The sequence below is a fragment of the Diplodia seriata genome (assembly GCF_021436955.1).
Source record: "Diplodia seriata strain FDS-637 chromosome Unknown scaffold_6, whole genome shotgun sequence".
In the NCBI taxonomy this organism is placed as follows: Eukaryota; Fungi; Ascomycota; class Dothideomycetes; order Botryosphaeriales; family Botryosphaeriaceae; genus Diplodia; species Diplodia seriata.
In genome coordinates, this window is record NW_027117313.1 from 1,029,142 (window position 1) to 1,054,116 (window position 24,975).

Sequence of the window (24,975 nt, forward strand, 5' to 3'; positions counted from 1 at the left end):
AGATGCTTTATATAGTTCTAGTTTTCTCATCCACTGTCAAGATGAATGGAATGGGGGATGGATGCAGGAATCAGCTCAGTGGCAGCACGTCGGTGATAAAAGAAATTGCCTACCCGCATCTACCTCATAAAAAATTCTCTCATCGGATGGGTAGTTGAATACAAAATCCGGACGTAAATGTAGGTTTCAAATGCACATATTTACGTCCGGATCTTGTATTCAACTGCCTACACCATCTTGTAGTGTTTGTGAAGAGTAAACGCGGGGGTGCAACTTCTTTTTGTCACCCGCCGTGGCAGCTAGTCTTAGTCAGGTGGAATCCCTTGACTCGAACTTCATGTCGGATCAATTGAGGTAAAAGACAGCCTGCTACATTGACGGAACTTGAAAAAAATGCGAACCCTACAATACATTCCATTATCCCTTTCGTGAACCAGTGGCGTGGGCAAGCATGCTTGATCTCCGTACATTCAAACAGTCACAGAACTCGCTCGTGGGGATATGAAGCACTTGGATCAACCTATACATGGCCAAATTTGTCGCATGGAATCGAATGACACTTCAAAGGATCGCTTGTCCATTCACATGGCTGCTTACACCACCTAGCATCTTGTCAGGAGACGGATAATCACGCCTGGCACGGGGAATAGCTTACCAGGGCAGTTCGCCGGGGCGCTGGAGAAGAAGAAGAACCACCGATTCTGCTCTCTGCACTTCTGCGCCAGCTTCTCCAGGTCCAACATCTCTCCAATCGGCATGCCCCACAAGGCCAAAAGGTATTCGTGAAGGTAATGCGCTACACTTCAAGTCAGCCTCGTTTGCAGCGATAGAAAGAAGAAACTGGCAAGCCAACCTTCATGCGACGGCCACGCCTCGAATGCGGGAGCATCTCCACCGGCAGTGGCGAAGTAGCAGTCGTGCAGCCAATCAATCATCCTCTCCTCCTGACTCAAGCCTGCCCACCTCTGCCCGTCGTTGATGCCGAACTGATGCGGCCGCGCGGCGAGGGCGTTGCGCTCGTCAGGGGACTTCGAGTTGTGGGCTTCGACCCATCCGCTGCGGACGAAGAGCATGTCGCCGATCTTGATGTCCCCACCTTGGGCCGCGGGGCGGATGTCGATGCCCTGGTCTTTGCCGCATTGGTAGAGTTCCTGGTGGTTACGGTCAGTGAGACAAGGCAGTGAAGAGATGGACATAGTTACCTCGAAGCTGATTGGATAATGGTCGTACGGGTCGTACGAGATGCCCTTCCTCTTTGCGTAGCCTCGGTAGTCGAGGAGGACGCCTCGGCCGGCGATGCCGTGTTCGGCCCAATGGTGGATGCTGCACTTGTGGCTCGCATTGGTGCCAGTGGGGGTGACGATTTCGGTGCCTTTAGTCTACGGGCCGTGAGTTCGGGTATCCGGAAAGGACGTGGTGGTAGCTTACGTTATTGTAGAAGGTACCTGTCTCGACCCAAGAGAACTGCAAGTGGTAAGTAGAGGAGCGGGGAAGGGACTTGGCGGAGACATCATACGTGGCGGAAGCCATCCCATTGGGTTCCGGACTGAGTGTTCAGTGAGTAGACGTCGTCGTAGGCGACGTTTTCGGCGAGGGTCGTGATCTCATGCTTGAACGGTTGGCGATGGAACGCTGGCACTTCGGGAACATCCAGAGGCAAGCTTGTTTCCGAGGTCAGCTTGTACTTCCCCGCAGCTGGAACTGGATTCTCACTTCACTGGAACGATTTCGCCGGTGCGGATTTCCTTCGAAGCAGCGGCCACGCGGGCTGGGGTAAGGAGGTTCAGCCGACCGATCTGTTGCCCGTGAGTTAGCACACTGGATATACTGCTTCGGGCGAACTAACAAAGTCGTTCTCTCCCCAAACCCAGGCGGCGTCCTTGGGTGCGCCCTCGATTCTCGGGAGTTCTTTTCTCGTGGGAAACTTGGTAGAGTTCGGGTCGAACGGGATGGTAGTGGCCGTTTTGTTCATAGTGAGGAAGTCTTTGATTTGGGTCAGTCGCTGACCGGCTGAGCTCTGCTGGTCCGCCATGATGGTGAAAAGATGTGTGGGAATCAAGTCGAGAGAAGTGCGGAGAACAGATGCGACCCATTCTTATATAGGGCATCCCCGCGAAAGCCACTCGGCCAGGGAGTCTCCCCGCATTTGCGGTGGGAGCCTCGGTGGCGGGAGTAACTAGTGGGTGGAGCGACAGAGGACTACGTGACTACTGTGTAAGCGTCATGACGGCCGAGGCCCACGATACACCGGAACCAGGGACCGACCAATCCCCCAAACCTTAAACCGGCTCTAAGATTAAACGTCGCTGATGGCACTTGAGACGGGCGGATACTAGGCGTAAGCATTTTATTTTCTAGAGCTCAGACTCAGACCCTGGTCACAGGTCGGCAGTGTCGGGTGCGGGGGAGAGAGCAAGACGTCATCGCAGCCGGACGACTCGCCTGTCCGTGCCCCTCACTAACAACACAGTGCACCTCGTCCATTCTCCACCAAAAAGAAAACACGCCCGCCGTCGCCCGCCATGTTCAAGAAGAAGCCGAACGTGCGCCAATGCCCCGTTCGCGCCCCCGCCCCTCTCAGCTAAACCAATCCAGATCAAACCGCTCGCGCCCATCAAAAACTCCGAGCGCCGCAAGCTCGCCGACCAGATCATCGCGGACCTGGGCCTCCAAGTGCCGCCACCGCCCGCAGATGTCGACCCCGCCGACAAGGCCGCCTCGACGGCCGGCCTGACGAACCTGCGCAACGCCCTGCTGCCCGACGGCTCGCTGTCGGCGCGCTTCCAAACCACCGCCGGCCCCGATCTCAAGAAAATCTCGGGCACCGTCTACGTCGGCGCCCCCGCCGGCAGCCAGGATAACCGCGTGCTCTGGATACGCCTGGACGAGAAGATGCACCCGACCGTCTACACGCTCTGGCGCAACCCGGGCATCGTGCCACTGCTGCACACGCCCGGCTTCGTCGTCGAGAAGATCCAGGGCGGCGCCGACCTGATGACGCCCGGCTTGCAGAACGGCCCGCCCTTCCCCCAAAAGGCAAAGAAGGGCGCTGTCGTCGCCGTGGCGAGCTTGGAGAACCCGACCGTGCCCGTCGCCGTCGGCGTGTGCGAAATCGACGTCAGTGCGCTGCAGCAGGTGCAGGGCGCTAGGGGCCATGCCGTGAGGTCTGTACATTGGGCGGGCGACGAGATATGGGCGTGGAGCACATCTGGAAAAGAGGGCGGAGCCCCGCCGGAGCATTTGGAGGGGTGGTACGGTGAGAATGCGGAGGTCGAGGCAGTGGCAGACCAGTTAGAAGGCACAGACCTGAAAGATGTTGAAGAGGGCGGCGTACAGCTGGATCCTAAGGTTCCAGCCGATGGTGCGGATGGGGAGGTGGTTTCAAAGGAAGAGAAGTTCGAGTATGCAGAAGACCAGGAGTTGACCACCAAAGGTAGCCCAACCGTCTACCAGTCACCTGCAGGACAGAAGCTAATATTGCGCAGAGATCGACGAGGCATTCAAGAGAGCATTCATATACGGAGTTCACCACCACATGGAGTCCAACAAGAACGAGCCGAACTACGGTCTCTCCTTTCCGCTTTCCCAGTCTTCGGTCATGGCTACACTCGTTCAACCTTTCCTCCCGGCATTCACACCCAAGCAAACAGCCTCTCTCCAAATAAAGAAGACATCCTTCAAAAACATCAAGAAGTTCATCAAGTCCCTAGACAAGGCACGATTGGTCAAATCCAAAGATCGCGATGGTAATGAGGTTGTCATCCTCGACATCGACTTCAACGACTCAACGTTCAAGGAATTCAAGCCCTACCGCCTCCCCAAGAAGGACACCGCGGGTGGCGCCAGCGCCGGTCGGGGCACCACAGCCACGGCGACCGCCGGTCCCAACGGCGAGGATACGTCAATCGGCCAGAAGCTCAAGAAGGTCGAGCTCTTCCGGCCGAAAGAGAAGCTGGCGCCGCTCTTCACGGCCGCCAACGCCGACGCGCGCGGACTGTTCACGGCGGCGGAGCTGCGGCCCATCGTCACTGCGTACATTGAGGCGGAGAAGCTCGTCTCGCCGACCAACAAGCGCATGGTCACGCTCGACCCAATCCTCGCCAACGCCGTCTTCGACGGCTCCGCACGTACAGACAAGGAGGTTCTGGCCAAGGGCGCGGCGCCGCGCGATGCGCTCGTCGACCGCGTGCTGGCGTCGTGCGCGCCCTTTTACACCATCTTGCGGAACGACGAGACGGTCGCTGCGGCTTCGGCGTCTGTGAAGCCCAAGGCGGGCGCCGCGCCCAAGGTCAACATCACGCTGGAGACGCGCAGCGGCAATAAGACGGTCACGAAGACGAGTGGCGTCGAGCCGTACTTTATCAACCCGCAGGTGCTCGCGGACGAGCTGCGCAAGGCGTGCGCGAGCAGCACGAGCGTCGAGCAGAAGGTCGGCAGCTCGCCGCGGAACCCGGTCATGGAGGTCATGGTGCAAGGGCCGCAGAAGGAAGTGGTGCTGAAGGCGCTGGAGAAGAGGGGCGTGCCGAAGGGGTGGGTCGAGGTTGTGGACAAGACGAAAAAGAAGAAATGAGGGTAAATGTCACAAATTTTACCATTCACATACCACGGGGCATAACGAGGTAGACAAAAAGAGATGACACGCGAACATGAATGCATGATCAACCATGAAACTGCCGTGCTTCAGATGATGTGAAGTTTCAGTACGAATTGAAGACAGATATCTCACTTTCAAACAGAGCGTAGGGAAGATCAAGTGCTTTGAAGACTTTTTGCGACTGCTGCCATGTGCATGGCCGACGCCTACCTTTATCGCTTTTCTTCGATGGAGACTAACATTACAATGCAGAATACTCGTGTCCGCCGTTCGTGACAAAAACGACGTGGGAAGAGGGTGCGTGCGCGAAAGCGCAGCAGCAAAAGAAACCACCAAACCACCTCGGGATACGAGACTAGTGTTAGACCTCGCACCTCTCCCTTTTCCCGAAACAGAAGGTGTAAATAATACATGCAAGATGCATAAAAAAAGAGTCGTGACAACCGTGATAGTGAAAACAACACCCTCGCCCCATCGTCGTCGAACCACACCCCTCTGCCGTGCAAGAACGGGGTGTGTGAATTCACATCTCATCCTTCCACAGCCGATTGATACCGTTGCTACCGCCGTCGCCGTCGCCGCCACCACCACCACCACCACCACCGTTATTGAGTCCGTCGCTGTTTTTGTTGTTGCTGTTCTTCTTTTCGTCGTTTTGTTGTTGTTGGCCGGGGCTTTTTTTGCTCCTGGTGATGTCGATTTCTTCCCTTTCCGTCGTCACCGCCCCCGGCGGCGCCCCACCGCTGACCGGCTCTATGACTGATGCAGATGATGCTCCACCGCTCGCGCCAACGATGCCAATTGCACCGTCGTTGCTGCCGGAGCCCCTGTGCATCTCTTGCCTTTTCGGGCCGTGGCCACCATTGATGCTGTTGCTGCCGCGGCTGCCGCCATCGTCGCCGCGCGCCAGGGATTGCTGGAACGCGTGTTGGCGGTTCTGGGGAGCATTGGCTGGCGTAGTGCCCAGCTCGCTTCCGTGGAGCGATTGCGATGCGCCTTGTGTTTTCTCTCGCCCGCTGTATGCGTCGTCGCCGTAGGCGATTGGATTGATCGAGGGCGTGGCGGCGGAGGTGGCAGCGGCAGCAGCAGCAGCGGTGGAATCCAGCAGCAACAGTGTCTTTTCCGGCATCGGCAGCATCAACAGCGTCGGTGTCGTGGGCGGCGGCGGTAGTAGCAATGGTGGCGTCGATAATTCTGTATCCTTTTCTTCTTCCTTTTCCTTTCTGACTTCTTCAACAACGGACGTAATGGTGACGGCGGCAGTGGTGGCGGCGGAGGTGGCGGCGGCGGCGAGGACGACGGGCAGCGTGACGGTGCGCGTCCGGCGCAGCGTCACCTTCTTTACGCGACGACCTAGGCTTCCGGCTGCGCCTTGGGCTGCACCGGTTGCTCGTGCATCGCCAGCAGCAGCGGCGACATCAGCAGCGTCAGGAAGAAACCGAGCAGCGCGAGCGGGACCAGGATGCCCGAACGGAAGGGCGACTTGTTTTGGGCGGCGCCGGCCTTGGTCGTTGAGGAGGAGGACATGGTTGGCGTAAGTGGGTGGGAAAGGTGGTGTTGGTGTAGTTAGTGTAGTGGGGAGGAGGAGGTCGGTTGTGGGTGTGGTTGTTGAGGAGGGACGTGGCGGCGCGGGGAGGGCGTGGATGAGATCAAGCTGGAGGAGCAGCGTGGAGGCTATGAGCAGGAGGGTGGCAGCAGTGGAAGATGAGGTGGAGCGGGGACGCGGTGGCATTTGAATTGTTTTAATTGTGGAGATTATGCGAGCACTTCACTGGAGAAGGCGGTGGGCGCCCGGTGAGGGTCTTGTGGCTACTTGTTCAAGATTATGATATGCAGGATGCACGTCCGGGATGCTGGCGTGCTTGTGCTCTGGGCTGCTTGAGTTGTCGAGAATTCAGGGGTGGCCTCAATGCTCGAATGAGCTAGGAGCATCGCTTGCTAGTTATAGTCACAGCCATGGCTGCCTCTGGTGGCTACCGGAGAATGAGCAGGCGTTGCAAGGCTGGCGCTGGAATGAGCCCGCAATAGACGTGTTTTAGTGCGCGGGAGAGGGCGGCGGCCTGGAGCTGGGCCCTGCGGGGGTTGGCGTCGGCGCGCGGCGAGGGATGGAATGAGCTGCAGGCATTGGCGCTTGCCCAAATTTGCGCGTGATGTGGAGAAGGGCGCCGTTGCCCTTGCGTTTCCTCCGGCACGGTTCTCCTGAGCAGCCGCCTCGCGCGCGCACCTTGCTGCAAAGAGAACAGCAGCGGATGTCGGGAAATTGTACCGAGCGCCTGCCCAATCACACACGCCTTCTGGAATGCGTCGACACCCCCGTGCGCTGATCTGCCGCCCAAAGGCGACTTTAAGGACACCGTCCAAGCTTCAACCGATGCCCGTGCGTCCCTGCGTCACGCGGCAACAGCTCCGGAGAACTCTGTCTTCGCCGCAGCTGTAGACACACGGCCGTCGGCAGACCTCTATTCGCACACAACGCCCCGTCCGAGCTCCTGTCACGCGCCTATAGCTCTGCGCCGTCTAGGATATGCTGTCGCTTCCTCTCATCGTTCCCCACGACGTACGATGCTCTCTCAGTCAGCATTGTCGGTGCTGCCAGCGCGCTAACAGGAGCACGCTATTAGGACCATTCGATATGGCACTACTCGTCGCCTCACTTACGGGCTAATCCTCCATCGCCAACCAATGCCTCGACTCCGAACCAACCGCCTGACGGTCTGAACGGCGCTGCGCACCACCAACTGCATCGCCGAAACAACCAGGGCCCGCGCTCCTCCGCGCTGGCCTCGCTGCTGCACGATGAGAACACCATCGAGCAGCGTAAGCTGAATGTGCGCCGCTTCGGTGCCGGTTGGATCCGCCCGCCGGGCATTGCCAAGACATATCAGGCTGCCATGGATGAAGCGGCGGAGCGCGAGGAACAGGAAATACTAGCGAGGCGAGAGGCGGCTATGATGGAACTGGCGAATGCGCAGGAGCAGGAAGAGGAGGAGGCAAGACGAAGGGATATGATCGAGAGGGGATTGGCCGACGAGAGAGAAGGTGACGAAGGCGAGGACGAGGGCGATGGCGATCTGGATGCTGAAGTGCCCGACATGGACGCCGACATACCGGAGGGCAGCCTCGGCGAGGGCAGCGAGGGCAGCGAGGAAGAGGAAGACGACGATGAAGATGACGAGGAAGAGGACGAGGATGATGAGAACATTGAGGACGAGGATGAAGAGGAGGCAGTAACCGAAGAAGAAGTGACCGGCGATGTGACGCAAGACGTTACGTTCAACGAAGAAAGCATGTACGGAGACGCCAGCCTACTTGGAGAAGATCACAACGACGTGGAGAACGCGCAGCAATGGGTCGCTCGGGAAGAGGCAGAAATGGCCGGAGACCTTCAGGACGAACGTGACTTGGACGACGATGTCCCCGAGGCTGGCGAATATGAGCATACCGACACGGAGATCGAAGACATAACCGAGGAAGACTTGCACAGCAGCAGCTTCAACGCAAGCACCCGTAGCACCCGCTTAAGGTCGAGCAGACGGGGAGTAGCTGCACTGAGCCGCTTTGAGAACGCTGGTATGTTTGGCGGTGGTGCGGGAGGAGCGCGCCAGGCTGCGGGTGTGCCCGCCTTCAGTTTAAATCGTCGGCCACTGAGGGGTAGCTTCCACAGCGATGGTCCGAGCTCTCTTTTAGGAGACGAATCATCCTTCCTCGAGAGCAGTCCGAACGCAGGACGTGGGCTCGGACGGGGCTCTCCCTCCTGGATGCAGCCTCCCCCGCGGCCAAATTGGCGAAGGGGCCCCCGGTAGTCCGGCTTGCGCGAAAACATTAGGGTCTATACTTTCAGCGAGGCGTTGGTGGCTCATCAATGAAGTAGAAGTGTATATGATTACAAAGACTATTCTAGATTAAATAATGTTAAATGAGCTGCGCCTGTCCTGCATGCTCTAAAGACTCTTTTCGTAACAGAATACGCACCCCAACGCCATGCTTTTGTAGAATGTGGCCACCACCATACGGACCATGGTCATGATGCTTTCCGTAAGCCATGCACATCAACAAGAGTATCCACAGCGAAGTCCAACCTCCTAGCCCATCCAACCGTCATCACATATGCGTTTTAGAACAGCCAGACATACCAAAACAGAACGATGACAGCGGCGAAGAAGGCCAACCAGACCCTCCAGCCAACGCCAGTGCGTTCGGCCATGCGGAGCATGCGATTCATTGTACCACGGAGGCGCACACGGGTGTTATCGAACGAATCGTTCATCTTCTCGGCGAGCGCGGTCGAATCGCGGATTTCGTCGCCGATGGCCGTTGTGATCTGCGTTGAGCCCGGGCGTCAGCAGCGAGCTACCACACACAGCAAACCCACGTCCGCATCTGCTGGTTCCCCCACGGACGCCGGCAGACGGCAGCACTTACGTCTTTCAGCATCTTGACCTTGGCGCTCATGCCATTCAGTTCCTCATCGTTCTGGCTCTCCAGCTCGCTCAGCACGGCATCGCTGTACTGGCCGCGGGTGTTGGGCGTTGCGCTCCGATAGCTGCTCTGACTCGGGGGGTTGGAGGCGCCAGGATAGGCCGAAAAGGCGGGGCCAGCGCTGGTGGCACTGGCGCCCGCGCCCGGGAAACCGTAGCCTGCACCAGCCGGTGACCTGCTCGTGGGGCGCGAGTGCGGCGACGGCGAGGCCTTGCGCTGGTCGTAGGGAGAGAAAAGCTGGGAACGGGCGTCGCGCTGGTGGAGATTCGAGCTAAACCTGCGGGATTTACAGAAAGGGTCAGCAGAGAGCGTCAGGGGTCTCTGGCGGACAGACGCACCTTGAAGACATTGTGGAGAGGGGTGGTGGAGCCGGTGAAAGGAGTCGAAGGGTGGAAGCTGGATGTTGAAGCGGCAACGATCTGTCTGGGGAAAGTTTGTGCGGCGGGCGACAGCGGCCACAGGCGCAGCTGCCCGGCCCGGCGGCGTGGGATCAGCAGCGCACGTGATTGCGTGTGACGTGAGGGCGGCCGAACGGGAAAGCTTGTGGCTGGTCCGTTCTGCCAACTCAATATCTCCACCGAAGGCCCACCACCGCGCGTTGCACCGTGAGACGTCGAGCGCAAGGTCCTTTACGAACGCACCGACAACAACACCCCCTCTCGCTGGGCGATAAATATGTCTGCGCTGCCGCAACGAGTTTAAGTTTATCAGAACTTCATGAGCAGCGTTTCGAGGCTAGGCCTGGGTCTCAGGCTGCAGCCGTCGAGCTTCGGCTGCGTTGCTGCCGTCCAGCAGCGATGCATCTCCTACACTCCCAAGGCGCGCGTCAAATCCACTCTCGAGGCCGGCGAGAACAAATCCGGCCACATCAACCAGGACCTGAACCAGGCTGTTCTCTTCTTTGATCGTAAGTCGCCTTTGTCTACTTTGTGCCGGGATTACAAGCTCGCTTCACCCAGGGCTGTAGCGTGGTTGGAGGGTTGGAGCTTCTTCCGGACGTGTTGGTCCCTGTCGACGCTTCAACTGCTCTTGCGCCATGCTGCAACCATGAGTGAACTGACCTCGTACCCGGCGTTTGCTCCCCGTCTGCTCGAGGGAACATCCATGTCACGGGCCCCGCATTCCCGCCTGGCTTCCCTCCCGATTATTCCCCGCCAGCAACCTTGATGTTGATGTTTCAAGTGCTAACGCCATTCAGATGTGTTCCCTCTCAAGCTGCAATGGCTGCTCCGTTTCCCCTTCTCCACCGAGAAGCAGTTCCCCGAGTTGATGAAGCGGCTGAAGAGCCCAACCGTTGCCGCTGCTGATCCTGTCATGGTCCTGAAAAACTCGCCGATCCTAAGCAAAGCCAAGATCACCGTCGAAGAGGTGCTTCCCCGCCTCAAGGAGGGCGGCGCGTTCGTGAAGATTAGACATGACCCGTCCGTCAACCCGAAGAGCATCGAGACTGAGATTCGGGACCACCTGAAGAAGACTCAGATCAAGCCATGGTGGAATCCCTTCCAGCGCATGCGCGCGAGGCTTGTCCGAGGTCGCCCGTGGGTCGAAGATCTGTATCGTCTGCCCAGTCAACGCCTGATGGTTGAGTTCCTGCCTGCAGAGGTGGGCACCGAACCTGCCGAGCTCTCTCCAGAGCAGCTTTACAGCATCTTCAGACCCTACGGAAAACTCAAGGACATCGTCACCCAACCGCCGGACTCAAAGATCATTCCCAAATTTGCATACCTGGATTTCACACTAGCCCGTCGTGCCATCATGGCCAAGAATTGTCTGCATGGTGTCAAGATCCCAGAAGCTGAAGGGGGTGGGAAGGCCGGGACGTTACTACGTCTCACGTACGAGGCCAAGGGCAAGGGCCACTGGTTCCGTGATTGGATTCTCGGTCACCCGAGAATCGTTATTCCTGCGGTGATTGCCATCCTTGGTACCATCACTGTCACCGTCTTTGATCCCATTCGAACGTTCTTTATCAAAGCTCACGTGAATCGGTCCTTCAGCTTCGAGGACAACAAAATCTACAATTGGTTCAGATCCCAGGCTACAGACATCTTGTCGTTCCGACGCAAACATGAAGAGGACGCAGGAATGGAAGCCATTTGGGACGATCGGAAACCCAACATCGAACAACTGCAAGCGTGGCTGATGGAATCCACCGACACCTTCATCATCGTGCAAGGTCCTCGTGGATCTGGGAAGAAGGAGCTTGTCTTGGACCAGGCGCTCAAGGACAGGAAGCACAAACTAATTATCGACTGCAAGCCAATCCAGGAAGCCCGCAGCGACAGCTCGACAATCAACGCCGCAGCTGCCGAGGTCGGGTATCGGCCTGTGTTCTCTTGGATGAACAGTGTCAGTGGGATGATCGATCTGGCAGCACAGGGAGCTGCTGGTGTCAAGACCGGTTTCTCAGAGACGCTTGATGGCCAGCTCAGTAAAATCCTCAACAATACGGCCACAGCTCTCAAGCAGATTGCACTCCATCATCGCGAAAACAGCGACAAGGACGCAACTCTCAGCGACGATGACTGGCTCGAGGTGCACCCGGAGAAGCGCCCAGTCGTGGTGGTGGACAACTACCTTCACAAGAGCCAGGACGACACCCTCGTTTACGACAAGATTGCCGATTGGGCCGCTGGCCTGACAACCGCCAACGTTGCTCATGTGATCTTCTTAACGCACGACGTGTCGTTCTCCAAGTCGTTGAGCAGGGCTCTACCGGACCGGGTCTTCAGGCAAATCTCGCTCAGCGATTGCTCGCCTGAAGTTGCGAAGCGTTTCGTCATCAAACATCTCGATGCCGACGATGATGACGGCAAGGGTCACCACTTCAAGAAAGACAGCCATGGTGATGAGGAGAGCAAGCTGACGCCATCTCAACGCCGGAAAGACATCGCCGAGCTAGACGACTGCATCGGTGCTCTTGGTGGTCGCCTTACCGATCTGGAATTCCTTGCGAGACGAATCAAGACTGGTGAGAGCCCGAGAAACGCGGTTCAGCAAATTATCGAACAGTCTGCATCCGAAATCCTCAAGATGTATCTTGTCGGCCAGTACGACGCGGACCGGAAATGGACGCCTGAGCAAGCGTGGCTCCTGATCAAGCAGCTAGCTGCGCAGGAAACACTACGCTACAACGGCATATTGCTAGCAGATACTTTCAAGAAGGGCGGCGAACACGTCCTTCAGGCACTGGAACAGGCCGAGCTCATCACGATTGTTTCGAGCAACGGACGCCCGCACAGTATCAAACCTGGAAAGCCCGTCTACCAGTCTGCCTTCAAAATGCTCACAGGAGATCACGTCCTCAAGGCCAAGCTGGATCTTGCAATCCTAGCGGAACAGACCAAGATCGAGACTCAGAGCATCGACAAGTACGAGGCGGAGCTGAAGCTGTTGGGAACGCTTCCAAAGCAACCGTGGGAGCTCGGATCTAGAATCAAATGGCTGCTGAGCAAAGTGCAAACCAGCCAAGCAAAGGTGGAAAAGTACGAGATGGAGAGCGCAGAGTTGAAGAGGATACTACAGCGTGATTTTTGAGAACATGATGTCTGATTGACAAACAACAAGGAAGAGGGGGAAAGAAGACCGTCACGACACGAACCACACATCCCGCAACATCGTACACACTCATGACTTTTTCTGATGAACCGGCAACACTACCCCGACCCCCACTCCTACGAAAGCGACATAAAACGAGACTTCACCTCATCCCCGCGGAATTACCACTCACCGGCACTGGTTCAAAAAAAGACCTCTTGCACATCTACCGATTGGAGTCCCTCTCATCCATTTTTCACAAGGCTTGAGCCTCGAACTCTCCATGGAACTCTCCAGCTCTTCTTTTCTTCATGAATGGATCGATATGGATTGAGACTTTCGTTGACGGACTCTCCTGACTCTCCCACCCTTCATTAGGGATTGAGTTGGATCGAGACCGGCTTTGATTGACTCTCCGTCTCTCCCCATGACTGAAAAAGGATCGAGGTGGATCGAGGCTGTGGATCAGACGTTGGAGGCTCGTCGAAGAATGTCGACGCGGGGTCGACTCATTGGTTGGCGACAGGCTTGAGGGGCCGAGGTAAAGCGGGTGGGGCTGGCTGGGATGATGGTGAGAGGTTGGGCTTACGGAATGTATATAATTCGATGTACTAGTAGATATGGCACGTGTATGATGGTAGGAACAATGACCACTCTTATTATGGCGGCAAAAGTCTAATTTGCGTGAAGCGTTGATGCAAGGCTCCGGCTTCCTGGAACGTGCAAAATGCCAATTTATTCCAGATTCCTTGGGACAGCATTTCCAAGCAAAAAGTGTGGTTCCACCAACCTCGTGCAGACACCGTGACACCTGACCAGACGTTTCCTTTTGACTGAAATTCCGGATCGCGACTGGAGATGAAGGGACTTCGGATCGAGCAGAAACAGGTGGTCTTTTAGTCGCCAAGGAACCCGAAAAGACATTCATCGCCATCCCCCACCATGCGGAGGAGAAGAACAGCGGTGGCTGCTTGAGGCGCAGTACGTAGGCATCCCGCCACCAGGTTCTAGACCACCTAGACTAATGCGGCCCGTGTCCCAGAAGGCGACGATCAGGCGAGCAGTGGCTGGGTAATGCAAGTGTAAGGCCATAGCTTCTTGCCTAGTTTCCCCCAAGCTGCCGACTGCTGCTGTGCTGCGGTTCCATGCAGGTAACGAAGAAAGACTCGAAGGCCTTGTGATGAGCTAGTAGGGACAGGCGTTGGAGGGATGGGAGGCGGCCTAAATAGCGGCCAGCATCTGCATGCCAGAAGCAGAAGCGGACACCACCACGAGGCGGGCCACCCAAATCGAAAAAGCCCCGCGACGACAACTGCATGCAGAGAGAGTTTCGAGTATGGGGATCCCATGTCCACCGGGGGCGGTCCGAGGCACGGATGCAGCGATGACGCAAGCGCTTTGGCCTCCGCACGCGTAACGGCAACTGCCCATGACGCCGTTGCGCTTTCATCAACACCAACCCGCCGGGTCCATCCGCTGGGAACCCACCTCCATCCCATTTCAGCTGCCGCGCGCCAGAACAAGCCTCGCTGAGCATGGCCGAGGTCATCCGGCCCCCCGGTCTTCGCCAATGGCAGCTGGGGGCGCTGCTCCCAGGCGGCCCGGCCGTCGCCCAGTGGTCGCGCTGTGGCTTGCATGCCGCCTGCGCGGGCGCTCCGGGATGTTCTGCGCGTGGGACGAGATGACATCCTAGCAAAACAAGGCAGAGCCTTTGCCCTGCAGCACCACTGTCGTCATCCTGTCCCCAGCGCAACTTGGTTTCCCATCGCCCTAATGCATGAGGACACAAAAATTCTGTCCGCAAGGCCTCGTCCCCCTTGCTCGCTAGCCACCTTTAAACCTACGACCTGCGCCACGTTCTCCGACTGAAGTCTTGACACCTTCCTTTAAACTTTCGTCCGGTTGCAGTTCAGTCCGTCTGACCCTCGACGACCTCTCCCTAATCCCCACCACCTGCCCATCCGCACCCTCCCAGCCGTCTCTCCCAACTCTACCATGCCCGCCGAACCCATGTCTCCCACTTCGTCGCGCCCCTCGTCGCCGAGGGCCGACAAGCCGCTGCATGAGCTGCTCTCGCACTCGCTCGTCGACCTCTACGTCGGGCCGGACAACACGCACTGGATCCTGCACGAGAAGCTGCTGTGCACGCGCTCGCGCTTCTTCCAGCGCATCTTCTACAGCAAGGACTCGTCGAACCACCAATCCTACGGCCTGCCCGACGACGAGGACGAGCCGTTCACGGCCTTCGTCTCGTGGCTGTACAGCCAGCACATCAAGCCGCCGGCGGAGGAGAAGGACCTCACCACCCTCATCGACCTCTACCTCATGGGCGAGAAGTGGCAGGCGCCCGCGCTCGTGCGCGACGCGCTGCGGACCACGCGCGAGTGGTACGCCCGCACCGACACGTACCCGGGCCTGCGGCGCGTGCAGTACGTCTACGCCAACACGGACGAGGACAGCGAGATGCGCCGGCTGATGGTGTCGAGCGTCGCGCGCATGATGGCCCTCAACGAGTCCATCCCCCCGCACTGGGACAAGGCGCTGCGCAAGAACGGCCAGCTCGCCGTCGACCTCATCAAGAGCATCCAGAGCTGGCGCATCGACCCCGCCCTCGTGCCCGACATGCGCCGCGCCGTCGAGGAGAGTGCCGACGACTACGGCGCCGACGGCAAGCGGAAGAAGGAGCAGGAAGACAACGGCGACGTCAACAAGCTCGCCGAGGGCTTCCTCAAGAACGGCCTGGGCGCCGGCGACGACGCCAGCAAGAAGGCCGACGGCGCCAAGGACCAGGGCAAGAAGAGGGTCGACAGCGTGGCCGGCAGCGAGCCCGAGAAGGTGAAGCAGGAGCTCGACGAGAACCTGCCCAATGGCGTCGGCTTGCCTACCGAGTCCCTCGACTAGAGAGAGCAACTACTCTTAGCTCCTCCCCCTTTTCTTCCCTCACGCCCCGACACTGAAACTTTCTTGGCAAAAAAGTTGTCTTAATGACGTCACCGATGATGCATTTTGGGTCTGTTACGAATATGGATGTCCTTGCGATGGGATTTTTTCTTTTTTTTTTGGCGCTCGGAAAACGGCAACCATCTGAATCTTCCAACCTTCTTCCTATTGGCGGCCAATGGCCCGTTTATCATACTAGTTCGATTTCTCATATTCTTCACTCTTCTCGTTGTTCTTCAGATTCCTCACGCCGTGGACGATGGTAATTTTGTCGGATTCTGTTCCAATTGTCGAGCTGTCTCTTTACTTGTCGTGTCCCAAGTAGTCTGCGTAATATACCAGATCGAGTTTCCATCCCTCGCGCTCCTTCTCAAGATAGATGGGTCGACTTGAAAGCTCAAGTGCTGCACGTACCCATTACGCAAACCAAGTTTTGAAGCTGTGCATATCCAAACATGTTGTGTACGTGCTTCTAACCCATGCAAAGAAACCTCCCATCACTTACTGTTCTTTGGACAAACAGACGCAAACTTCTCCACAAAAAAGCCAGTCAACGTTGTGCCAAGGTTCAGTATGTGCACTTCACAATTAAACACAAGTCTGCATCAGGAATCCAAATGTGATGATCATAACGAATGTCGTAGGATTAGCTCATTAGAGCTCCCGTAGTAGGAGGCTTTTGTATGACGTTGTCACGTCGTAGTCGTGGTCTATGCTATCGTTACAGTTCTCAGCCGTGTGAGTGAATGCAGTTGGTCGTACAGTCATGCCTGAGTACCCATCGCCGGGGCCTATCGAGACCATGTTCAGAAAATAACAAACGCGCCTAAAGAAATTACCAGAGTAAACGCCGTATACCGCCCAAGGAACCCGCCGAATCCCTTCTTTCCATTAGAAGTTACAAGTTCGGGTCATTAAGCTTTTTTCGCGACTCGGAACGATGGTTGAATTTACAACGACTCCTTGACGAGGTGGACTTCGGCGCAGCTGGTCGGCAGCGAGCTGTTGGAGTAGGCGACGCCCGTCTTCCAGAACAGCTGGGGGGTGGTGTGCCACCAGTCGCAGACTGTTTCACTCGTTAGCAAAGAGGCCCTAGCGGGACGAGGTTGCGGCACGAAGAGACTTACCAAGCCAGCCGTCGAACTGGGTCACGTTCCAGACCAAGCCCGACGGGGTGAAGGTGAAGAAGCCGTCGCCAGCCTCAGCAAGACCGGCGTTGATGGTGACGGGAGCCCACGCAGTGTAGGGCTCGTAGCCAATCTCCAAGCTCCAAGGGAACCTACGTCACTTGGTGTCAGCATTCGGGCCCTTCGGAAATTGCGTTCCAGTTGGTGGTGCAAAAGGGACTTACTCGGTGCCGAAGTCAAATTCCTGGTACGAGCCGTCGGCCGTCTCGTTGAGGAAGCCGGTGGCGGCGCTGTCCTTGTCGGCAGTGAGGACGGCGTCGTTGGTGCCGGCGCCGGTGTGGAAGGCGGTCAGGTAGAGGTTGTTGAACTTGGACAGGGAGGTGTCGTTGTTGCTAACGAGCTGCGTCTTCAGGAGGTACTCGTCGCCGGTGGGCTCGAACGAGGCGGCGGCGTCGCGCTTGGCCAGGAACTCGTCGCGGTTGTAGAAGCCAATGGGCAGGGCAAGACCCATGACGGTGGCAGGCAGAGCCAGGGAGAACAGGGACTGGAACTTCATCTTGGCGAGGACGGGATGAGGTGGTTGAGGTAGAGTCGGAGGAAGATTGCAAGGTGGAGGGCGAGCAGAGGAATTGAGGCGGCGTGACGAGGGAGTGCAGTCAGGGATGGTGCAGGCGAGGGAATATATACGGCAGGCACAGCAGGGTCGCGGTTTCCTAGCTCGGCGGCGAAGTGGCTGGTGGAGGCCGATCGGCTGTTGCTGGGCGATCGTCGGTGGAGTGGGAAGAGGAAGTTAATGTGGAGAGACGGACCAGAGGCGAGGATGGTGCAGCCTGCAGCTAGTCTGCTCCTCCTCCTGCTCCTCTTGAGCCTCCTTAGCTTTCCGTCCTTGCCGTCCGAAGGCACTCTGCGCCCTGCAGCTGGTGCTGCCGCGGCGGAGCTCGCCCCGAACAAGCACCCTCGCGGCCTCGGGCTGTCTCCATCCAGACGGCTCCAATAGTCGTACGCAGCGCGCATGCGCCATCGACGTCGTGACACCGACCGAGAAAGGCGCTGGCCGGCGCGGGGCGCCATGCCACGGTCTGCGCGGCGTCCCCAGCTCGTGTACCTGCTGGTCCCTGCCCCCTTTGGGTTGAGCCGTTCGCCCCGCGCCGGTCTGCCAGTCGAACCATCCACGGCGACCGACACTCGCGCAGGTCGCACCGCCTGGCCAACCTCGCCGGTGCTGCCGTCATCCGCTCTGCCACCAGCCCGCCGCCGCCCCAAGCGTATCGGCATACTCACACACCTCCTCCCTATCTGCACGCGAGCATCTGTCCGCGCCCCATCTGTGCTCGGGCTCCGAGACGGTGAGGTGTGTGGTGCTGTTGAGGCGCGCTTGGGCGATGGCCTGCTCGTGTTCGGCGACACAGCGAGCCTCTCGTGCCTCTTTTGCCGCGCCAAGCCCCAGCCTCTGCGGATCGACAGGCGTGCTAGCTGCATCAAGGCCTGCGCCGAGCCCGACAGGTGCCGACCTAGCGATGGATGCAGGGCCCTGGTCGGGCGAGAGCTGCGCCGAACAAAACCAACAACTCGATGGGGCTTGACAGCCACCCGTTGGCGCTGCATGCTCTGGTTGCGACGCCGCTCGTCACCCTTATTACGCACCCGCCTCCCTGCCCGGCCATCCAGGTACCGCCAGCTTGCCGATTCCATTGGGCAGTGTTTCTGTCTCAGCCTTACAGCCATGAAGAAAAAAGCTTGCCGTTTCTTGTCCTCGCGCCGGCTTCCAATCACCACGCTGCCACGACCACAGTCCGAATACGGTGATTACTCGTATTGTGATTGGCTATAGACTGCTTGATGCCTCTTCTGTATTTTTCGACACAGTAAAGAAAAGAAAATGCTGAGAGAACCACCACCGGGGATATGCACTGTGAGCCTGTTCCTGACGCCCACGTTGCACCCTAACGCCTTTTCGCCGTCCCCAAAAACGCACGGCTGTCAAGAGTTGACGCAAAAGCGGATCAGTCTTGTCACCCCAGAGAAGACGGGTCCCAGAGAAAAAGGGTCCGCTTGTGTACTTTGGTACCGTGTCTTCTCCCATGGCTGCCGGTGCATCCAAAAAAAGTTTCCTCCCTACTAACCCGATAAGCGGTAGCCTGTAGATACCGCGGCTTGATCGTCTGTCTGTCCCCTTCATGATTTGCATTCGAAACAGACCCATTTTGGTCTCCTGCTTGTGAGACCAACACATTTCAGGTGGTACTCTCTCCGCTGACAGTCCTATATTCAAGGTTATTCGTGCCGCATGCGATACGGATAGCATGGTACTCACCAAGTTGGCACACGAAATAGCTGCAATGTCGTCGTCGACGACTTTACCGCATGTGCACCCACTCTGGACGGCAATGGTAGGTTGCTGTGGAGATGCCTCTTGCAGAGGTGGCTTAGTCGAGCTGTCCTGTCCAGCTTCTTCCACCCAACTAAAAAACCCATCGAGATCTTGCGGTGTTGGCAGAGCATATGCACACTCTTGGTTTGAGTGTATCGAGTTCTCCTGATTGATGCTTGGTCTGGCCTTCTTGCTTCTTCTTTTCCTGTCGTCATCCAACACGTCGAGGAATTTCCCTCCTCCGCCTGGCCCTCCAGGAATGTATTTCCGCTTCATCCTGCCATCACTCTGCCGGGATGATGATCCATTAGGCTCAGAAGTTGGGGTTGGTTGATGCTTTCTGGTTTCCGTAGAAGCTGCCAAAGTATCCATCATATTGCCGTCGCCGTCAATGAAGTCGATACAAGCTCTGAAGACCTCGCTGCATATGATGCTGTCGCTGTACAGCTCAGACGTCTTTCTGAGGAACTCATTGCCCATTCTTGCCTGCGTCTTTAGCCACGAGCGGTACTTTCGAGCAAATCGCACCACAGCATCTCCCAGATGAGTGTCCCCACAGAGGTGCTCGTCCTGCATGTAATCGTCCCATTTCATCATGAAAATCTTAGCAGGAGTCGCCACCTCAGCATCCTTGGTGGCTAGATTGCGCCGCAACTTGAGCCAGTTCTCTGAAATCTCATCGTCGCTTTCACTGAGGAGTTCCCCCTCGACTAGCAGTCTTTTCGAGTCCGATCTGTAGAATCGTAAGCCAGCGGGGGCCTTGGGAACCCGGTGTCTCTTTCTCTCGACTACGGGCATATCCAAAACCTCCATGGGCTTCTTCGGTTCGACGGCTCCTTGTGGAAGTGGCGCGATCCTGAGACCTGGATGGAGCTTCTTTTTCAATCCTAGTCCGGTCTTTATCCAAGATTCGTCGCCCCTTAGATAGGCCTTCAAGTCAAATGGTCTCAGAGGAGCGACCCAATGGATATCTCGTGGATTGGCGTTGTTGTTGTTGTTGTTGTTTACCCGAGGATCACTGTACCTGTCTGAGATGTCGACTTCGACCTCGAAATCGCACTGGAGGCATGCGCGCGCATCGGCCCCAGGCCTATTCAGTTTGAAAGTGAACATGTCGTGCTCGCTTTTGAAGTGGTGATATAATCTGTCCAGCGAGTGGTAGTCGCGTCGATCGCAGAAAAGACACAGGAATCCTTCCACAGGTATTGTCCTTGGTCGCACTTGATTGCAGAACCAATATGATAGGCGAGTAACACTGGCAGGTGTTGATGGTTCCGAGATGGGCGATAAAAGCTGCTCTCCTCGGACAAAGCGTAATGCTCGGTTGTAAAGCTGCATGGAGGTCTCCTTGGGTACTTCCCAGCCAGCATCCACGGACATGTCGAAGCCTAGGGAGTAGGATTTGCCACCGGTTGTGAAATACAAGGGAGAACGAATGCCGTCTTCTGCGCAGTCGAGAAGTGTGCTCATTTTCGCATTTAGCTTGCCGGGAGTTCCTGGAAGCGGATTCTCCTGAGGGTTCATGATTGAGATGACCTCTTTCATATCTTTGTGTTCGTCAAACACGATGCTGATTGTCATGCGGTAGGAATGCGCCATAAGTACCCTGTATGAATTCGCCTGGGAAACGGGCACCTGGACTTTGAGCTGGTCCGCTGTGATGAATACTGGTTTGTCCATACTTATGGAGAAGAACTCTTCCCCATCACCATTGCGCCATGCTTGGATCATGGCATGGCTAACGTCGGTGTAGATGTCCTCCCAGGCTCTGTCGACTCCAGGTCGTGGCCTCGCAGCAAGGTGGTAGACTTTGAACATGAGTCTACATGGGGCAGCGTAGGTCTTTGTTTTCACCCTTGATTGAGCTAGGTCGCTGTTTGCTCCCGTCGGGAAGAGATGTTTGACATCTAACTTCAGAACCGGTTTTTCCCTTTCATTCAAAGCCGCCATGGTCGCACTGTCAGGCGCACTCCAGGCCTTTTCGCATGCATCTTCGCACATGCCGTTGTTGGTGCTTGATTGAGGGGCGCGCAAGGCCTGTGCGTGGTGGTCAAGCGCTTCCTTGATGTTTCTCCGCAGGAATCTCCGTTGGCGACTGCGGTCAATTATCAGGTATAGAGCGCCGTTTCCGCCGTACTTCCTGAATTCAGTCGAAGAGTTCATGCTCCCGGCTTGAAGATGTGTTCGGTATCGACAACAGAACGCAGAAAAAAGCAGATGGGCCGTAAATGCAAAGCTGCTGATGCGATAAAGCGCATGACGCGTGACTGGAGTCAAAGGAAAGGCCGTGACTGAGGCGGAAAGGAGCCAGAGCAGTGCGACCTGGAGCGCCAGGCCGCAATCCAAGGCGGCGCTGAAACCGACAGGAAGGCCGTGGGTGCCGCTGGACGAATTGGTCGGGTGCGCGGCTCGGGTGAGGAGCAGGTCACGGGTGGGCGCAGCTGCGGAAGGCTGCGTACCGCGTCGAGGTCGGGAGTGGTAGGTGCGCGCAGACTTCGCGTTGTTGAGGCCCGGGAGATCGCGTTGGCGGCGCCACGCGCACCGAGGGGAGAAGATGAGAGGAGAGGGTCGGTGCGACGCCACGAGATGTGCCCAACTTCGGCTTGCGGCTCACGTCCAGGCAGGCGCGACGGGCGCGAGAAGGTGTGTCCGTTCAATCCAGCGCGGGCGTCGAGTATAGCCCTCTAGCCTCCAGCGCAGATGCGGCAGGAACGCGCAGCACCGCACGCGCAAGCAGAGTCTGCACTCAGCCGATGCGCAATGGACGGGAGCACGAATTGTGCTGGTCTCACATCACCCAGAGGAGCAAGCATTCGCTTGCTAGCCACCCCAGACACACCTGCGCCACGAGACTCAGTTGCAGCGCTGCGCCCATGCCTGAGGCAACTCTGGGCCCGAGCGTCCGGAGGAGCCGCGGGCCGGATGCCAATCGATAAGGCGATCGGCCATTCGTCGTCATCGCTGCCTCCTCTCTGTACCTCCCTGCACGCCCCGACGCGCACTTTTCCCACGCCTGTGCTGCGCCAGCCTCTCCAAGCCCCGTCACCGGCTGCGCCGTGCTAGCTGCTCACGATCCTTCTCGACCATTCGGCTGCCGCTGTCGCGCGCCAATCCCTTTTGTGCGACGACAGCAAACATGGCTACCGCTACCCGTGCGACGGCGGCCCGCGCCGGCCGCAAGAGAAGCCGTATTTCCTACCGCGAACCCAGCACCTCGGAGGCCGAGGATACCAATGCAAGCGACGGCGAAGAAGAAGCAACCGCTAGTGCGCGCAAGCGTATGCGACGAGCTCCAGCCGCTCCCCAATCGCAGCCGCAGGAGGCAAACAGCCGCAGCGGCAGGCGCGCCATCCGGGAAGACCATGCTCCTGCACGAAACGCTTCTACCCCGCCTCCAAAGCGCAGTCGTAGCCACGGTCTGCTCTCAGCTAGTCCCGAGGTTCCAACAAAACTGCGCCGTCTGCCAGAGAAGTCATACCATCTACCCAGCGCTGGAGAGTCGGATGGCGATACAAACGGGATTGAGGATTCGAGAGAGGAGGCTGCCGAGCCATCAAGACCAAGGCGTACAGGGCGACTCCGCATTCAAAGGTCGCTGAGCGGAGCTCACTTGCGTCGCGAGCTTGCGCCTGTGTACACTGAGACCAACAGTGAGGACACGGGTGACGTCTCAGAGCGCAGAGGCGGACGGGCACGCAACTCCAGGCGCCTTGGACCAAAGCGAGTAACAAGGTCAGCCGCGGCGAGGCAACCACGGAGGATCCCTCAGACCAAGAAACGTACGTCTTGCTCAGCCCAATTGCTTTACTGGCTGACTTTACTCTTTTTCGTACAGCTGCCGATCCTCGCCCGGCCTCGACCAAGGAAACTGCCGCTTTGGAGAGTGATGGTGTCATACCAGATTGGGCAAATCTACCATATGAGGTTTTGTTACAGGTCTTCAGGTTTGCGAGTGACCCCCTGCGTGACGAAGACTTCAGTCCAACGCCCAACATACCTTGGCTGGCGAGTGCTGCACGAGTCTGCAAGTCATTTCTGGAACCGGCACTGACGGCACTCTACCGATGCCCACCTTTGGTCACGGTCGAAAAGCCTCATAGGCTCCTTGATCTACTCTCAGACACGACTGCAAATCGTTGTATCAACTACAATGTCAAGGTCCGCCGCCTGGAGTTTGATGCGCCCAGCACTCTTGCATACACCTGGGCTGGACGACAGTTCGAGATTGGTGACCTAATACCATTCATCCCCCAACTGACCGAGCTTTTAATTGTTCACCCCCAGGACCGTCCGCCGTTCCGAACTCTGAACAGGCCTGGACGTTGGCATTATAGCCAAGCCATGTTCACGTCCCTCGCAGCCAGCAAGATCCGTTTGAAATCTTGGAACTGGAACTCGATCTTTCGCACTAAAGATCATGATCTCTTCTGGATGGGCGGGATTCACCAGATGGAGGCTTTTCAGCGGCTGGAGCACCTTTCCCTGTTCAATTTCGGGCCAGAGTCCTTTGCTGTGGTGACAAACGAGGACGGCACTGAGTATTCGGGACGAACCAGTCAACAAGTCCTCGCGGATAACCTGGCGCTCCTGCCGGAGCTCAAAAGTCTGAGCTTCGAGTCCTGCCAGGTTCTTGACGGGGATTTTCTTCCTCTTCTGAAGGAGAATTTGCAGAATCTTGCGGTCACCAATTGCCACCATGTGACATCGGAGATTCTTCGCGATTTTCTCATTTCCCACGGCAGTCAATTGGAAAGTTTGATACTCAACCACAACCAGGCTCTCGATATTTCCTTTCTCCCGGATCTGAAGCGGACATGTCCAAAGCTCCAGGTTTTGAAGATGGACTTGAACTACTTTGACTCTCACGACACTTTCAGAGACTCTGAACCAAAGTATATCGACCTTCTGAAAGACGACGAAATACCAAGTTGGCCGGTGACACTGGAGATCATCGAACTGAACCAGCTTAGGCAATGGACTTCTGAAGCTGCCGAAAACTTTTTCTCTTCGCTTTTAGACTCGGCAGAAGAACTTCCCCAGCTCCGCAGACTTACCCTGAAGGCAATCCTCAATATCGGCTGGCGTGACCGCGCTACCTTCCGTGACAAGTGGATCGGCAGGCTTCAGCGCGTCTTCCTCCGAAAGTCGTGCCCACCTAACTCTCACCTCATGTCTGGCAAGCGCTGGCGCATGTTGAAGGAGTCAACGTTGCCAACGCCTGACGATTCGCCACCGAAAGGCGTTGGGCGACTACGACACGTCGCCGTCACCCCGCGCGTCAAAGACAAGCTACCTCTCCAGCCTGCCAAAGAGGAGAACGCACATCATAGCGGGGATGAGAATCAAGACGACTCATCCGCTCCTGCTCGTCACCTTCGTCCACGCAGAGCGGTCGCAACCAATTATTCGGGAGACGACTCGTCAACAAGCTCCTCACTCTCATCCGAAGCGGAACATTCATCCCTAGAAGATGACGACCAGCGCCAAACCTCGGACGACAACGGCGACGGCTCCGGAGACTGGAGGCGCAGCCAGGAGAAGTTCATCCAGGGCATGTGCGAAATCGTCGACATCCGCATTGACAACCTCCGCCCCCGCGAGGAGCAGTTCAACGAGAACGACTTTCTCGACTCGGAGGTCAGTGGCGACGAGGACTGGAACGGCGAGGACAACTTCGGCGTGGATGATAGGTACGCGTGGTGAAGGGTGTTTGCTTACAGCCTTGCCCTTCAACTTGGTCGGTTTTGCTGAGGCAAACGGCCTTGTGTTTCACCTGTCCGGTCCGAGCTTTGATTACTTGAGTTCTGTTTTATTATCGTGTTTTAATCTCCTTCTGGTCTTTTCTTCGACGACTGTGGGGGCGTCTTCGGCCTTGTACTTCATTGCTTGAGATATCCATGGGGAACACTTTCCAACTACGATGGAGG

The 24,975-nt window shown here is 57.2% G+C and overlaps 9 protein-coding genes across 9 annotated transcripts; 5 read left to right on the forward strand and 4 right to left on the reverse strand.

Annotated features, from left to right (window-relative positions):
• Window positions 1-581: 581 nt before the first annotated feature.
• SLS55_006221 (uncharacterized protein) lies at window positions 582-2,032 on the reverse strand (the record flags this gene model as incomplete). Its single annotated transcript, XM_066777652.1, has 7 exons — window positions 582-592; window positions 656-796; window positions 854-1,379; window positions 1,429-1,464; window positions 1,517-1,661; window positions 1,714-1,796; window positions 1,847-2,032. 7 exons carry the CDS (start codon window positions 2,030-2,032, stop codon window positions 582-584), a joined length of 1,128 nt encoding a protein of 375 aa, XP_066631747.1.
• A 490-nt stretch (window positions 2,033-2,522) lies between these two features.
• On the forward strand, window positions 2,523-4,570 carry SLS55_006222 (uncharacterized protein; the record flags this gene model as incomplete). The annotated part of the gene is made up of 3 exons (XM_066777653.1): window positions 2,523-2,543; window positions 2,596-3,433; window positions 3,486-4,570. The coding sequence occupies 3 exons, from the start codon at window positions 2,523-2,525 to the stop codon at window positions 4,568-4,570; spliced, it is 1,944 nt and encodes a 647-aa protein (XP_066631748.1).
• Window positions 4,571-6,965: 2,395 nt separating this feature from the next.
• SLS55_006223 (uncharacterized protein) lies at window positions 6,966-8,227 on the forward strand (the record flags this gene model as incomplete). Its single annotated transcript, XM_066777654.1, has 3 exons — window positions 6,966-6,971; window positions 7,216-8,164; window positions 8,223-8,227. The coding sequence occupies 3 exons, from the start codon at window positions 6,966-6,968 to the stop codon at window positions 8,225-8,227; spliced, it is 960 nt and encodes a 319-aa protein (XP_066631749.1).
• Window positions 8,228-8,708: 481 nt separating this feature from the next.
• BET1 (protein transport protein bet1) lies at window positions 8,709-9,422 on the reverse strand (the record flags this gene model as incomplete). The annotated part of the gene is made up of 3 exons (XM_066777655.1): window positions 8,709-8,915; window positions 9,017-9,350; window positions 9,412-9,422. The coding sequence occupies 3 exons, from the start codon at window positions 9,420-9,422 to the stop codon at window positions 8,709-8,711; spliced, it is 552 nt and encodes a 183-aa protein (XP_066631750.1).
• Window positions 9,423-9,790: 368 nt separating this feature from the next.
• Window positions 9,791-12,610, forward strand: YME2 (mitochondrial escape protein 2; the record flags this gene model as incomplete). The annotated part of the gene is made up of 2 exons (XM_066777656.1): window positions 9,791-9,980; window positions 10,272-12,610. 2 exons carry the CDS (start codon window positions 9,791-9,793, stop codon window positions 12,608-12,610), a joined length of 2,529 nt encoding a protein of 842 aa, XP_066631751.1.
• A 1,995-nt stretch (window positions 12,611-14,605) lies between these two features.
• On the forward strand, window positions 14,606-15,511 carry SLS55_006226 (uncharacterized protein; the record flags this gene model as incomplete). Its single annotated transcript, XM_066777657.1, has 1 exon — window positions 14,606-15,511. One exon carries the CDS (start codon window positions 14,606-14,608, stop codon window positions 15,509-15,511), a length of 906 nt encoding a protein of 301 aa, XP_066631752.1.
• Window positions 15,512-16,500: 989 nt separating this feature from the next.
• Window positions 16,501-17,233, reverse strand: SLS55_006227 (uncharacterized protein; the record flags this gene model as incomplete). Its single annotated transcript, XM_066777658.1, has 3 exons — window positions 16,501-16,616; window positions 16,678-16,829; window positions 16,902-17,233. The coding sequence occupies 3 exons, from the start codon at window positions 17,231-17,233 to the stop codon at window positions 16,501-16,503; spliced, it is 600 nt and encodes a 199-aa protein (XP_066631753.1).
• Window positions 17,234-19,361: 2,128 nt separating this feature from the next.
• SLS55_006228 (uncharacterized protein) lies at window positions 19,362-20,866 on the reverse strand (the record flags this gene model as incomplete). The annotated part of the gene is made up of 3 exons (XM_066777659.1): window positions 19,362-19,404; window positions 19,503-19,978; window positions 20,270-20,866. The coding sequence occupies 3 exons, from the start codon at window positions 20,864-20,866 to the stop codon at window positions 19,362-19,364; spliced, it is 1,116 nt and encodes a 371-aa protein (XP_066631754.1).
• A 2,332-nt stretch (window positions 20,867-23,198) lies between these two features.
• Window positions 23,199-24,751, forward strand: SLS55_006229 (uncharacterized protein; the record flags this gene model as incomplete). Its single annotated transcript, XM_066777660.1, has 2 exons — window positions 23,199-23,206; window positions 23,362-24,751. The coding sequence occupies 2 exons, from the start codon at window positions 23,199-23,201 to the stop codon at window positions 24,749-24,751; spliced, it is 1,398 nt and encodes a 465-aa protein (XP_066631755.1).
• Window positions 24,752-24,975: the final 224 nt, after the last annotated feature.